Source organism: Cuculus canorus, chromosome Z (genome assembly GCF_017976375.1).
Source record: "Cuculus canorus isolate bCucCan1 chromosome Z, bCucCan1.pri, whole genome shotgun sequence".
Classification (NCBI taxonomy): domain Eukaryota; kingdom Metazoa; phylum Chordata; class Aves; order Cuculiformes; family Cuculidae; genus Cuculus; species Cuculus canorus.
In genome coordinates, this window is record NC_071441.1 from 18,707,406 (window position 1) to 18,723,001 (window position 15,596).

General features: G+C 36.8%; 1 protein-coding gene across 3 annotated transcripts in view; it reads right to left on the reverse strand.

Moving 5' to 3' along the window:
- AP3B1 (adaptor related protein complex 3 subunit beta 1) overlaps nt 1–15,596 on the reverse strand; it is a 164,863-nt gene that overhangs the window by 130,423 nt on the left and 18,844 nt on the right. For all 3 annotated transcript variants that reach the window (XR_008447714.1, XM_054053905.1, XM_054053906.1), the window contains exons 4-6: nt 12,862–12,957; nt 10,472–10,632; nt 5,490–5,556 (exon numbers count right to left, since the gene is read on the reverse strand). Coding sequence is in view for 2 of the 3 variants with exons in the window: in XM_054053905.1 (XP_053909880.1) it covers nt 5,490–5,556; nt 10,472–10,632; nt 12,862–12,957 (324 nt within the window). In the remaining variant the exon portion in view is untranslated. The remainder of the gene's footprint in view (nt 1–5,489; nt 5,557–10,471; nt 10,633–12,861; nt 12,958–15,596) is intronic.

The window sequence follows — 15,596 nt, forward strand, 5'->3', positions numbered from 1 at the left end:
GGGTCATCACAAGAAGTGCATCAAGGTTTGATTGATAATACGGTGCAAGATGGCCTATGCTGCCAAGATTCCTCTCTCTTAAATTAATGGCCACCCCACCTGCCCTAATCATACAGCCCAAATGATATTCCCCTTCTTGTTTCAATTTTCAGGAGGCAAGGAAACAGGAAAAGATCAGTCATTCATCTTCTAATAGCTGGATAATAGATCTATCACAATAAAACATCTGCACAAACTCAGTATTTTTTCCACAGAAGTGAAGCTTTTACCAACATTAAATCAATAAGTTAAGAAAACAATGTCTCATCCACACATCTGGGTTCTAAACTAAAACATTAACTTAGTAACAGAAGCATTCTGTTGACAAGCATAGAGCCCAGCTTTCTTTCTCTATTATCGCCACATATACTGCTGTAGTTTAAAAGATCAAGATCTTCATTGCAAAGCCATTACCAATTTCAAGGATCATTTTTTAATCTAAGGGTACTCACTTCACAAGAATCTGTATATCATCTAGGAACCACACAGTCTGCAAAAGAAACTCACATATTTGTACAAAGTCTTTTCACCCCTAAAATAAAACTCAGTAATTACTAAGTTGCACGTGTTGTATTTAGGAGGAAATTATCACACTAGAAGAGAACAATAGATTTATCTAAATATTAGAAGTAGTTTAATGGGATTAAAATATTCTTTTTAAAGAAAAATATTATTTAAGCTGAGGCTAAAGGAAAGTTTATCTTTTAGAAAAGAGTGTAAAATCATAATTAGTAATAAACAGATACAGTCCAATAAGCTAATTTACTGTCAGTCTTCAGTCTTCATCCAGAACTTGCCTCTCTCTATTCCCATATTATTTCACAACAAAGGTTTCTGGGGAGCTCACACCTGGGAAATCAGTGACTATTTGCAAGCCTGGCGATCATGTTTTGAAATTTCTCTCTAGCATTCTCCTGTCTTAGAACAGTTCAAAAGTAGCACTGCACTCTGCATACTCCCTGGTCCTCAAACAAAAGCTATAATAGCAACAGCTATGATATAGCATAAAACATGTGGCCACATACTAACTTAGTCCTTTGGATGGGGCTGAAAAAATCCATTTTATCATGCAGCACGTGCATTTTTATTTCCACACAAATACCATAAACTTTCCTTGAAAGAGAGGTATGTGCCCAAACGAAACAAAAACAGATCAAAGACTGCAATAACTCTACATCCTGCTTTTTGTTTTTTAGATGCAGCACTTTGGGATACTGTAGTGTGGACTGAGGAATGAAAGTCACAAGTTCTTTTCACTTTACAGGTTTGGACAACAGACATGAATTCTTCTCAATATCAGCATGCGTATTTTTTAACTGCTGTAACTCAGGCATCACTAATGAACCTGATTTTTATTGTTTACACAGAGTTGTACAATAGACAGGCTACAAACACAGTGCAGTTCCAGAGTCCTTCACAGTATGCCAAAAGCAATTTAAAGCAACAAATCTTGCCTTAAACTCTATGCCCTAAAGCTAGATCATCAGGCTTGTTAACTGAATGGAAAAAATAGATTTAGAGTGAAGTGACACAGAATCAGCCAAAAACAAAAAGGCAACTACTCTCCTCTAAAATACTCAATTATACCTTCACATAAGACTACGTGACTAGCTGTATTAATTCCTGAGAAAATCATCTTAGCATAATATACACACATGCTTTTGTCTTCCTTTCTACATAAAATCATGTCAGCTGTTCAATTATCTGGAATCACTAGAAAAATAAAAGGAGCAAGCATTCATGCTCTTGTACCTGTTCATCAAAATCTGAGGTACTTTCTTTTATAAAGCATGGGTAAAAACATTCCTAGGAGTTTCTTAGTCTCTACAATAAAACTAATTGTAAACAACTTTTTAAAAAATAAATCCACTGGCACAAAAATCACAGCTTTGTTGAGACACTCCTCAATTCCCAGTTAGCTACCCTTTGAGAGTATGTTAACGATGGTTTGCACTTGATAATTTTGCATCTTAGATTAACTAAGAGCTTGGCTTTTAATTGAATCTTGGTGTTAAGTCACTTAAGTAGAGTGATCTTTCATTTATCTCACAAGAAATTTTAATGAAGTGCTGGGTTATGGTTAGATCTCATCTTATTTTAAACTTTGCTTACCTCAGCTTATATTAAAATTTATTACTGATTGAGACCTAAAAAATGAACATTTTGCACAGTCTGGTAAAATGGCTTAATTTTACTGTAGTAAAATTCCCACACAGACAGTTTCTTGCTATTTCATATGCAAAGCAACTCTGACATTTAAATACATTGGGCCTTTTCTCTGCAACATAAACTGCATTAAAAACAAATTCCTGGTTTGTTTAAATTTTGAGGCATCTATGTTTAGTAGCAATTCTAACTCGCTTTAATGTAGAAATTATGTCCATAACTTTTAAGAAACCCTGCGTGAAGTGAAATGCTTACAGAAAACAAGCAAGTTATGAGCTAAAATTTTTAATTAAACCAAATTCTCAAACATCACTTGAGCAATATTCAACTGTTATATACATCTTTCATGTTAATTACACTTTTCCTCCAAACAGGTCTAAAATAAATGGAGTAAGAAGAAAAAAAAACAACAAAAAGATCACATTCGGACTTTCATGCATACAGTTATCAGATACACCGCACTATGGCTTCTCTGAGGATTACCAGCAATTAAGTACAAAGAAACACTGAAAGAAACCTGACATTCCCATCAAGGGGAAAAAAGGTGGAGAGCCATTGATGTTCAAAAATTCCGCAAGTCGCTAAGATTCTCCCACTCTAGTAAAGACGGTATTTCAAGAACACACCACCACTTCCCCACAAACTGACATGTTGATATCAGATTAAAACTATCAGGAAATACCAACTACTGTTGATATAAGGGAACAGCTTCTATGCATTTAGATTGAAGGAATCCAAAGATTAGTGTCAAGTAAACACTCGTGGTCTGAGTTCCACATTATCACTCTACTAATTTCAGGCCATCTGCCGGAATACCCAATGGAAGTTCCAAACCTGAGAAATACCATTAATAAAACACATGCCCTTCACAAGGCTATGACAAAATGCTGTTGTCGTACAGCTTGGATCCATTTCTAGAATACCTGTGGCAACAAACCCAAATTTCTTCACAAAAGAGGGCAAAATATTTTCTAGAAGTTTTTGTCTTTAAGAATGTAGAAGGAGCTTTTTCTTTTACACTGTGTATGAAATTCAGCTTCCCTTAAGAGAATACAAAAAAGGCAGTTCAAATTAAAACAGATTTCACAAGAGGAACTTAAATAAGAACTAAAAAGTAGCCAGCCTAAGGCTACACAGGCTAGGTATGTACCCACCTGTACATAAGGACCACTACCCATAAGCAGCTGCATCTCCTTCAATTTTAAAAGCTAAAAGTAACAACAAGTGGCACTCCGTTTCCTCCACACTAAAGAAATTGCTATGTTCTCCAATTAATAGCAACTAATAAGCTTATTCAGACTGGAGCTACCAGCCAAAAAAAACCACTTGTGCACTATGCATTTTCTGTTAGTAAACGTGGAGGCTTTCTGGGAACATGACAAAAAGATAACTACTTAGGGTGAAGCTGTTCCATGCTAGACTAGTTTTCCTAAGCCTATCAAGGACTAAACAGAGATCAACCCTCTTTAGATCACAACAAGCTGCAGAGTCTGAGATGAAAGAGCACATATGAATACTTGATTCTTGATTCAGAGAATCCTGAAGAGATACTTGTATGGTTCTTTTTTTGAATAATAATTCTTCATACCACTTCCTGAAAAAGTAAGACTGCAGAAGCTGAGATATCTCAGCTTAGGCTGGAATCAGGTCTCGCTAGGGAATACATCAAGAGGAATTAGAGGGAGGAAAAAGTTGCAGCAGTTAACAATATTATGTCTCCAAAAAGGTCCACAAGACCCAATTCTAGACCATTATTATCAGCTTCTGGAATGTAGACAAAATAGCGTAACTGACTTGTTTCTGCTAAATCTTCATAATACTATGTCCATCATTCAGTGTCACAGGAATTGTGGCAGACAGTAAGCAACAAGCACTAATCCCCTTGCGAGTAACTCCAAGTGCCAGGATCAGCGTGCTGGAGAAAAAGAAGATGCAAGCCTACTCCATACTTTTTTCCTCTATCATTCTGTTAAAATAAATGTTAAATGACTACCTGTTGGATAACTTGCCATTTACCATAAGCAATAAGGTCTAGAAAACAAAGTGACAACTCAGATATTTTATTTTCCTGCCATTAGTAATAAAAAGAAACAAAGATGGCTTCTCAGCTCTTTATGCCTCCACAGGTATAAAGAATTTAATCTCGCATTCAGAGATTGCATGCACACCAAGAGCATGAACCGTGAAAAGAAAATACACAAAGAACCACTGGGGGGCAACTCCACAGAAGCACAAAGGCCTCTGACAAACGAGTACAGGTCAAGCATAGATGCAGTCAGGAGAACTAACTAACTGATTTACAGTCTCCTGAGCCATTAAGCTCTGACACTCTCCTTCAATAACCCTTCAGTGGAAGCTGCAAGACATCTTTTAAAGAACAGCACTGTTTATGTCCTGAACACTTGGACTGTTCTAGAACATGTGATATAATCCTGTGTGTTACAAAAACATTTGGCAAATAGGAGATGAAGCAACACACTACCTAGTACCTAGTAAAATTTCCAATCACTCAAAAAGGATTACATTTACTAACTTAGTAATCTCAACAAGAAGAACAAGGGAATAGTATTATTTACAACTGTTTTCTATTTGAAGTCTATCTTTGACTCCTTGCCCAATTACCCTCCTGGCTTAGATGAGAGAAACTTGTTTGTAAGGTACAGGAAGAAAAATAAAGTGTGTGGCCATAGTGAGACATCCAGGAATTCATACAGAAAACCTGTACCTGTACAGGGTAGCCAAAATATAACAGGAGTGTTAAATTTACAGGAATTATCCCAGGACATCAGTTTTACTTACCAATGTGGAATTGGGGATATTTGCAAGAATGAACAAGAGCACAGCAAGTATCGTTTAACAGCTGTACAGACTGATGTCAACAGGCATCCTGTGCATTGTATATACGTTATTTATTCTTATAGTATATGAAAAAAATTAAAATGACCTAGCTACTTTTCCAATGAAAAAATGTTCACACATGGACACTTGCACATTGATTCATATAATTAAATAACAAAATTAAGTTTAAAGAATACATAAAAAATGTGTTACCAAAAACATATTAAGAATACCCATGATGCATGTAAAATTACCAGTCTTACTAAAGGAGATAATCACTACTACAGTCATAGTATAATGCATAAATACAGAATTATAGTTCTATATAAAACCACATAAAACCACATCAGCAAGGGTAGGAGAGTATATTATGTACTGCTGAATGGCAGCCTCAGGAGTAAACTCTTTAAAAATATATGCATATCCAATAGTATACAGTTCCTTACCGTACTTCTATCCTTCAAAAGCTTTTCTATCACTTCAATTAACATTTCCTTTTGCTCTGGATCAAGACTAGAAGGAAAAATAAAAGTTCTTTTTACTCATTTGGTCAAACATCAGAAATTAAAAGAGGTTAGGTTTGTTGACCTTTAGACACAAGCTAGGAACCAAAAACACTGAAGAAATCACTTCCAGAAAAACAAAGTATTCCAAAGAACTGATTGTTAAAGCACTTGACAAAAAATAAAGATAATTATGGAATATAGAACTGAATTGAGGGAGTATAAAATTAAATTATAAAGATTATCTCTATGTTATACCACTTCTGCGTGTTTTATAAGAAACTTAATACTTAAACTCATAAAAATTTTAGGATTTAAGAAACATTAAGACAGGCTAAACCACTAGGGAGAACTTGACTGAGCTTCAGATGTTAAGTCGCAAGGATCTCAGTGCAAAAGAAGAGAATTTCAGCATGAATTAATTCAACAGCGAATGAACACCAGAACAAAGCAGAATCATGCCTTTATTACCTAATAATCAATATAACGCTTCAAGTAAGGCACTTTAACTACACTAATTTTTGTCAGAGGTATTGGAACTAAAGAATTTGGACACTGTATTCAAGTGTACATATACAAAGTTGGTATGCAAAAGTGTACGTATGCAAAATTGGTATGCAAGCTGATGAAAGTCTTAAACAAATAGAAAAAACAGAAGAAATAAAATTCGCAAACAACAATCTTTGCACCATCCTTTGCAGAGCAAAGTTTCCCAGAAACATCTATGACTGTCAAATTTGCTTCTTAGGTAGGTAAGGATCAACTTTTCATTCCAGCTGTTTCTTCATCATGGATCTATACAGCACAGAAGAATTCAAAGACAAAGTAGATGAAAATACAAAGAGGGAGAATATACAAAGAGCAATACAGATGTGTGGTTCTGTGCCTTTGAAAAGTCATTTCAATGTGGGTACAATTACAGATAAGTATGCAAGTATTTTGGTCATTATTGTACACTTCAGTTTTGATGCTGAGGGATGAACTGCACTAATGCACACTATATGCTTTCCAGCTATAGATTCACAGTATGAGTATCTAGTTGCAAGCTACTTTGCTAAGGCTCTAATACCTCACAACAGAACTCGCTAAACAGATAACAAAACTTTGTTAGAAGCTACCATCTGCATAAACAAAGCAATAGCACATTGCTCTGTGAGTACTTCTATGATCACCTTTTGTTCCATCTTCTAATTTTGTCAGAAAATGTTTACTGGATCTTCTGCCTAGAACCAAAACCCCCAAAGGAAAACAGCCAAAATTCTTTCTAATGGATCTTATTTCAAATGTTCAAAATTGGTATAAAATTTAAAGAGAGAAAGAAGTGAGTACTTATCACTAATAAACACCAAAAGCTACTCCCTTCTTAATGTGATCAAGAAAACATTCAGTAAAGGGTCTGATAACTGAATTTACATTCTTCCTCTTTGCTGACGTCTTAAATAAGAAAGGCAGCATTCTTGGAAAGAAAACAAAAGAATATGCTAAAGAGCTTAGAGGGTTCTGCTTCAACTATGGTATCTACTAGTAATAGTATGGAATCTATTAATACTAGTGATGGGACTTTTTAGAAGTCCTTCTCCAGATCTCACGGCAAGCAGGTGCAAGTATACACCAAGAGTCTTCTGTTGATAGACACAAGATTCTAACAGCCTGGAAATGCACTCTGAGCAAAATAAGGAAGAGGTCTGACATTTTCAATGATAAAATTACTGCAATGGTACCTGGTAATGTTGATTGCACTGGGCACAAAATGTTGCTGTTCACACTATGCCTGAAATCTTTTCTGTTTGATATGTAAGCTTCCTGCTGGTAGAATTGATTGAATCACTAACGAACAAGCTCTTCTAGGGCAGACATCCATCCAAACACCATGACACTAAATGCAAGGAAGATTGGAGTATTGAACCTGCATCCAGAAGTCTATCCAGAGAACTAACTGAACTACAGGACTATCAAACAGGTAGAGAACTCATGGAAAACAAAGAGTAAATGGAGCATACAGATTATTAGAATAAACTGTTATTTCTTCTAACTAAAACGCTCACAGAAAATAAAGTAGTTAGATGTAGAACGGTATATAAACTGTTGACTGATGTTTGCATCAAAATTCCATCCCCTTCAGAATTCTGATTTTAACCCACTTCACAGCAAGCCTTCTGAAACAACTTGCTCATTACAAATAGGCCAACAGACAGCCCTGCCACCTGTATCTCTGTAATCTGTATCACTGCACTGTAGAGCTGCCAGTCGTGATTCTTGTTGAAATATCTGCTGAGACTACCTATTAAATACTCTAGGCCTGCCTGTGGCCACTTTCTTCAGATAGTGCTGCTGTATTTTTCACCACGTCTTGTATCTTCTACCACAAAAAAAGACCTTTTTATGGTATTTGCAAGGATGATTTTAAAATCTTGCCACTGACATCATGTAAGCATGACATACCGTACGAACCATGGATAGGAAAAAACTATGTTATATTTGAAGATGCCACCATATCTGGACATTGGATGAAGGATGAATAAAAGGTCTTTTAGTAATCAAGTTAGATTCCAGTATCTTCCAGTTTTGCTCCAACCACCAATAAGCTCTTTAATCTGGAATAGTAAAATAAAATTTACCTGTCATGAATAGAAGACGTGGAAGCACCAATTTTAATTAAAATTCCACGAAATAGCCTGTTATCCAGATACTGCTGTGCCTTGCTGGCACTAACAGATCATTTCTGCCAAAATTCTCCAAATACTTTTGATACTATCAGGAAATCAAATTACATTCTGTGTATACAGAATAATTCAGGCCCAAACGTCTTTTCTATCTTGGACCCAGACGCTAACAAAAAATAAACTACTTGAATTGCAGGAAGGGACTTAAAAATCCATTCCTTCTTGTGAGGTTACACGATAAAAGGCTTGTTTGCCCACTGAAGAGTGCAGAGGTGGGGGAACTCCAATAATATTCTGACTGAGCTTCTCCCATGGTCATCACACAACAGTATTCTGCTCATGGGGGGAATGAAAAAAAAAAACCAGTCACCAGCAAGAAGGAGCCCCTGACTAGGTTCTTCAAAGAGCTGCCACTGAGAAGTCATCAGCCATATAGTCCTGAAATAAGCTTACCATGACTTAGAGGTGTTAATAGATACGGGGCTATGAGTTAGTATGGGATATCAGAAGGAGCATTTTTGGATTGTACAGGACTTATTATGGGATTTAATAGGCAGGGAAATTTAAAAGGCAGGGAAAGTGAGGGATCTGGATGACTTCAGGAGGAACATGCATAGGAAAACAGAGGGATAGATGCATAGAAGGAGCTAGCTGTACGCAAACACTTTGCTGCTCAGCATACTTATCTCGCCATGCCCTGCCCTTCAGGACCACAGTCTATCTACTTTCTCATCAAACTCTCATTTCTAACTATTTTTTTGGAAAAGACAGTCTCAGTTCTGTGTGCACACACAAGATGGCGGTCTAAGGTTCAGCAACTGGAGTCAGGCCATGGGTTATAGGGATCCATATGACTACAGTACCGGCCACTGGAGCAAGTATGTATGTCAGTGTGTGATCCCTAGAGAATATTAAATCAGACTGGATTTTTTGGGAAGCCAAGTATTGAAGTGAGGCCATAGGTCTGGACTGGACACATGTACATGTCTCCAAATAAGACAACTGGAGATCACTGCTACAAGACGGACCAGGGCATGCAGGCCAACTACTGGAGAGACAGTAAGGTCTGAAGGTTGACAAAGATACCTATTTGTATCTCTCAATCTCTCTGTTTTTCTCCCCGGCTTCCCCTCCACCCAGTGGGCGACAACTGAAAATATGGGGCTATAAAAGCCAGCTACTGCGTAGTTTTGAGTTTCTAAATCCAGCTATGGTGGGATTCACAGTGTTTGAGTGAAAGACACACATATGCTCCCACCCTGAGTGGGTCTGTAACAGCAAGCACCACAGGGTTGTAAGCATCATGCACTTTTAAGTATCAGTGTCAGCAACTGGGAGAAACTGGGGATCCACAGCCAGTTACTGGAAAGACAAAGCATCTACGATCATTACTGGATAATCCATATGTTACATATATAGGTCCACTTACAGGCCTGCACCTTGATCAGTAAGTGCGTAACAGAAGAGATTGTTGGTGCTGGTTTTGTCTGTATGAGCGCTGTCTTCTGCCTGCGCTGCTCCGTACAAAAGGCTGCATGCATGTATGTTGTACACATCCCTGTATGTGCCCATTTGGAATACATGCTCAGCCTCACAACTGGTTGAAGGGGTATGGAAAAGCAGTAGCCTCAGGCTCCCTGATTTGGAATCCCTAACATCTCACCCTCCTCTTTCTAGCACCGGTAAAATAAAGGTGAAACAAGTAGGAGAATAAATGCCTGCTTTTGTTTTGGAAAGGTACAGGTTTTGCTGCCCCCACCTGTGTAAACCTCTTTGTAAGAATTCTTCCACAAACAGAATTTCTGAAGAGACAAGAGGAAGATTTGGAGGATTTGGATTTGCACGTTTAGATTTAGATTAGGAAGATTTAGATTTCTATTATGAATTTTTTGTTACCTGTACTGCAAACTAGAGTAAATGCCTTCAAGATGAAAGATAGTAAACACAGAGATCTTCAGTTCTGAGAATATCCATCAAAATAGTTGCTAAGTAGATGATGACAATAACAGATATATTAAAAACAAAAGGTTGTGTATTTGTTTCTTTTTTTAATCTCTTCATAGTTATCCTATTATTCCAGTATGCAAGAGACTTTCCTGAATTCTAATTAAATCACTTGAGTGACAGAACATCTATACATTCTGCACACTTTTTAAGGAACAGATCTGATATATCAGAGACCTCAATCCCTCCAGTAGACTTAATAAACACAGCCCATAACTATTTTAAAATAGCTTTTCAGAATTTGTCAGAATTACTTACCTGTACAGCTTTTGGATTGCATGGGCTGCGTTCTTCCTCACATAAGGAGATAAATCAGAAGAGGCTTCCTTAATAGCAAGCATCATAATAGGAACAATAATTGGGACACGTATACTGGATAGAACTCTTAAAGCACTTGCGCGGATTAACTGATTAGGATCCTAAAGAAGGGAAGAAACAAAATAAGATAGTGCAGCAATGCATCATTAAATTCTCTGCAGTGTTTACTCTAGTTAGCAACCACACATTAAAATACGTACATCTGTCTACCAGTCAAGCTTGCATGCTAAGGCCGTATTAATAAGAAAATGTGCCAAAATTCACACAAACTTTCAACAACCAAAAAGAAGTAAAAGAAAGTAAGGAAAAAAACATTGAAACATTATGAAAATCTGGAAATTTGGCAAAGGAAAACATTAACATAACTCCCTTTGACAAGCAAAATATGGGAATGATGGGTAAAAAAAAGACTAGTTTATTTAATGGTCTGAAATATTTTCTGCAAGTGGAATTCAGGTGTTCAGAGAAACACACCTCCATCTAGTTTTATTACGTATAAGTAAGAACTGTCAAAAGAAAACAGGGTTCTCAGTTGTGATACACCTACTCAAGTTCTTGACAACACATCCATTTTATGCTTCACCATACGATTTCAACTTAACAAAATCAATTTTCTTAAGAACACATCAAAATACTAAACTAAATGTTTTGAGGCTTGTATTTCCTACCCTCTCGTCTGTCATCCCAGTACTTGTTGTACTTTTACAATGCTAGGGTTAGCTGGGAGATCCAGTAATAGCACAAAACATCTGTATTTGGAGGAACTGTTATGTTAAACATCATCCATTAATCACAGGCTCCGGACACATGGCAAAATGTTGCTTCATCAAGTACAAAATCCCCTAAAATCTAGCAAACTGAAATTGCAGCAGCATTAAATCAGCCTACTGTCTGCCAGAGAAGAACTTCCCAAAGAACATTTCTCCCAAAGACAGAGCTGGTAATGTAGATTTTCAGACTGCTTTACTAAACAGTCAGCCCATCTAAACTTTCCTCTTAGTATCCTACATCTTAGCAGCTTCTGAACAGTAGGTATCTGGATGATAAAAGCACCTAATTCGACAATTTCTGGAAACATAACTTGTTCTTAGAATTTGTAAAGTTCATCTCCAATCACAAAAGTTTAAAATACCTTAAAGAGGGAGAAAAAGTTTCCACACATAAAGGTGAATTATAATCTTCATTACAAAAACAGAAACAAAATGTTACAGAAAGTGAACAGCAAGAATTAATTAGTTGCCTTTCTTCCACAGCAGGCTTAGTAATTTCCTTAGTTGCTGAAAATCTCAGCTAGCTTGGAGTCTACCTCCTCCTCACACCACTGCTTCTTTTTGAGTTATGCACAGGCGCAACATTTGAGTTACTCCCTCTCCTATTTTTCTCCCACTATCTGCAGCTTTTTAAAAAGTTACATTCAAAAAAACTTATGTTCATCATATACATATCATTAAAAATATAGGATACAAAGTCATTTGAATTTTAGCTTTTCGTGGTCGTCACAGGTAGTAAAGTCAGTACAAATGACATTGAGATAAAGGCTGAAAGGAAACGGCAGAAAGCTCTTTAGTCAGTAGTGGGATGCTCCTACTGTTGCACACCTGGCTCTACAATGGCAAAATTTTCCAACAATATGAAAGGTCCAGGTCAGTGACATGACAGAAGTCAATTATGAATCTAGAGTAGCCTTACAAGAAGAGTACAAGAAAAACATCAACCTTCTCATATTACAGAAAGTGGCCAAACTTAAGGACAGAGACTGAAGCTTTTGTTTTCTTCATGGTCAAATGTCAAAGGCAACCTAATCTTCGCTCTCTAACCTTATTTCCCATGTGTTTTGAGTATGAAACAAAACAATACAAAATGCTATTTCTTCAGTGTTTTTAGTAAAAAAGTAGCATGTGCAACACATTGAATATTTTAATTTAGGCACTACTGTCTATACTATATTCCAATTCTCGGTTGTATACAAACATCTTTTACACAAACTAAAAGGAATACTGGTGGTTCAGGGTAATAACAGGGTTATCTTTCTACATACGTAAGCTACCTGGAAAAGAGAAAAGGCGTGAGAAATTACATGTTGGGCATGTAAAACTGAGAGCACTAATCTGCTGCTTTTCTTTAGTGAAGTGATTTTACTTCACATAGGCTTAGCTGTTTGATGAGGTCTGCAGTAGCTCAAAAAACTTTGTCAATGAAATAACCTGAAATTACTTAATCAGATGCAGATATTTACATGCTTGTGTTTACCAGACCACACTTTACACCGATATTTTTATTTTTGTAACCAGCTCCCAATTCTCTATGAAATATTGTCAGTAGTCACTCACTTTTAAAGCACGCTGGAAAGTACTAATGGACAATAATGCTAGGTCTTGCTGCTCCTCTGCGTAACGCATCAGATAAACATATACAAGCTTTTTTATCTGAAAAGGAAAACACAGTGAATGTCATTATCAGAAAGTTCTAGAATTCCATAAAACTAAGATCTAGATTGCACATTTTCATCAATTTTTTTCTTTGAAGGGACAGTTAATATTATCACTGGAGTATTCACATGCTTCTGAAATGCCTTAGGATTTACACTAATTCTTTTAACAGAAACTCCCTGAGATGTTGCAATACCACCCAATTAACAAATGAGGCTAATAACACAGTACTGCTTTATATCAACTAGTAAATAAACAATTGAATAATCTAAGAAACTGACATGTGGCAACTAGCCACCTGAGCATTCCTCAGGTTTTTTTTCTTATGGAGAAATAGGTTAAACTGCAATAGCCCAGGATTCAATAAGCCCATTTTTCTTTATCTTGAAACTAAAAATCAAATACTGTAAAACATTTGAAAGAGAATATAACTTCCAGCTGAAGAGTGGTAACTTACCTGATTAAATCTGATTAAAATAGCACTTCTTACTATGTCTTGGACAAAGGCAAAGGGTACTAGAACCACCTTTGCCTGACTAAAAGCATTCAAAAGATGCAGCTAATATAAGCATACTACAAAGGATACAGTGTTCAAAGATTAAGAAAACCTCAGTATGATTTTGGGGGAGGAGGGTATTCAATTTAGTTCACTTTACCCCCTCATGGACACTGTATGCCCAGGAAGCACTGAAAACATTTTTTACATTTTACTATTGGGGTTTATAATGGAAAATTCTGAAAGACCCTCAACTACAGCTGTGCAGTAATTACTGTCACTATCAGAAGATGTATCTTTGTGCCAATTCTGGCAAAAAGCATAATATTAAATCACAGAAGGTTACACCATACTAAATTATTTGTTGTTCAGCTACAGACAAGCAGCAATCAACATTGATCACAAGAGGCCTATGCACTGAATGACTGCAGGTGTGCAAAGAAAGCCTCCTTTCCTTGAAACCACTCTGTGACTAGAAATGGAAGCACTTAGAGCTTCGTGACTACACTATTCTTTTACCATTTACCTTCATTCAATGTTAAAATGCTCCTTTCTATAAAACTAATCATAACAGGGGCACATTAGGCTTGAGGAACACAGGCAGATTTGTTTAATTAGTTTATCAATATAAGCACATCAAACTCCATGAGTTATTGACCAAGACTTATTTTTGTTCTATACCACCAATTGTTTATTAGGTCACTCTTTGTATCCTTACCACCCACAACATGATGCACATAATCAAGTTGAGGTCACCATGTACTTATAAAAACAAAAATCACAAGGCAGTTCTGTAAACAATAAGATGCCCTTTATTTCTCTTAAAACCAATGAACGTGTTCTACTGCTTCTTCACCTCCATTTCCCTTATCAGAGCATTCAGCCCTGATTAAAAAAAACACAGCAGCCATTTCTGGGCAGGAAAGTCACTCAGATACAAAGTCATTCAGATGAACTGTTGTATTTTATGCTAGTGCGTTGTAACAATTTGTACCAACAGACTTGTGTCAGAATTCTTAAGGACAGGCAAAAATTTGTCAAAACATTTTCAGAAAACAGTACCAATGCACAAACAATTTGACTTAATCCAGTCATTTCTTATCATTTCCTAAAAACTGGACCATGACAAAGCTTTCTGAGACCCAGAAGTGCTAACTAGATGATTGTAAGTCTAGCTACATTATAACCTAAGCTCCCCATCTAACTAACCTTGATAAAGAAATCAGCCAGCTAGCTCTACTGGACACTCCCTTCACTTTAATAGTCTCTTTGCACGCATACACGTTGACATTAAATGGTGGAAAAATAAGTAATGACGGATTTTTAACTACAACATAGAGGACAACACGTGAATTCACATGTCTTTTTGGTTTCAAATATAAGACCCATAAAATATAAAGAGTGACAAGCTTTTAACGTTAGGTTATGTGATAAAACCTTGCCTGCAGACCCTCAAGAAGCACAGAGAGACAAAGGGAGTGGAAGATGGTTTGCGAGTAATCAGAGAATCACAGAATAGTTAGGATTGGAAAGGACCTTAAATAAGATCATCTAGTTCCAACCCTGCCCTGGCTTCTCCCAAGCCCATAACAGAAACCACCAGCCTAGAGGTCCAGAGAGGCACAGAAGGATAGAACGCAAACTTAGGGCTCAGAGGAAAGGATATCCTGCCAGGCCTCTCCTAAGACCACTTCAGGAGAGTCTAAGCTCCCATGTCCAGGTGTTTAAAACACGGAGAGTCAACAGCAGAGTATCTTTCCGACTAAGGAACTTTGCTGTATACAGGTATGTGGTGCAGATGAATATTTCAGGATTGCACAAGACTCAGCATGGGATGTTTAAGAACATTTAAGTATTGTGAAACAAAAATTTAGTTTAAATTTCATTAGTAACATCACATTTTGTCTAACCTTGAATTCATAACAGCTTCAACTAAGTTAGTTATACCACTCTGCAATCCTCATGCAGAGACACAAATACACATGATTAGACAAGTGAAAATTTACCTCTCCACCTTGATCTGCAGTAGACCTTTTCAGGTAGCACAATCCCTTCTCAAAGACGCACCACATCTCAAATAACTGCAGTACCTTTGCTCAGTGTTACCACTATACACCTTCAGAAACTTCTCTAATTAATC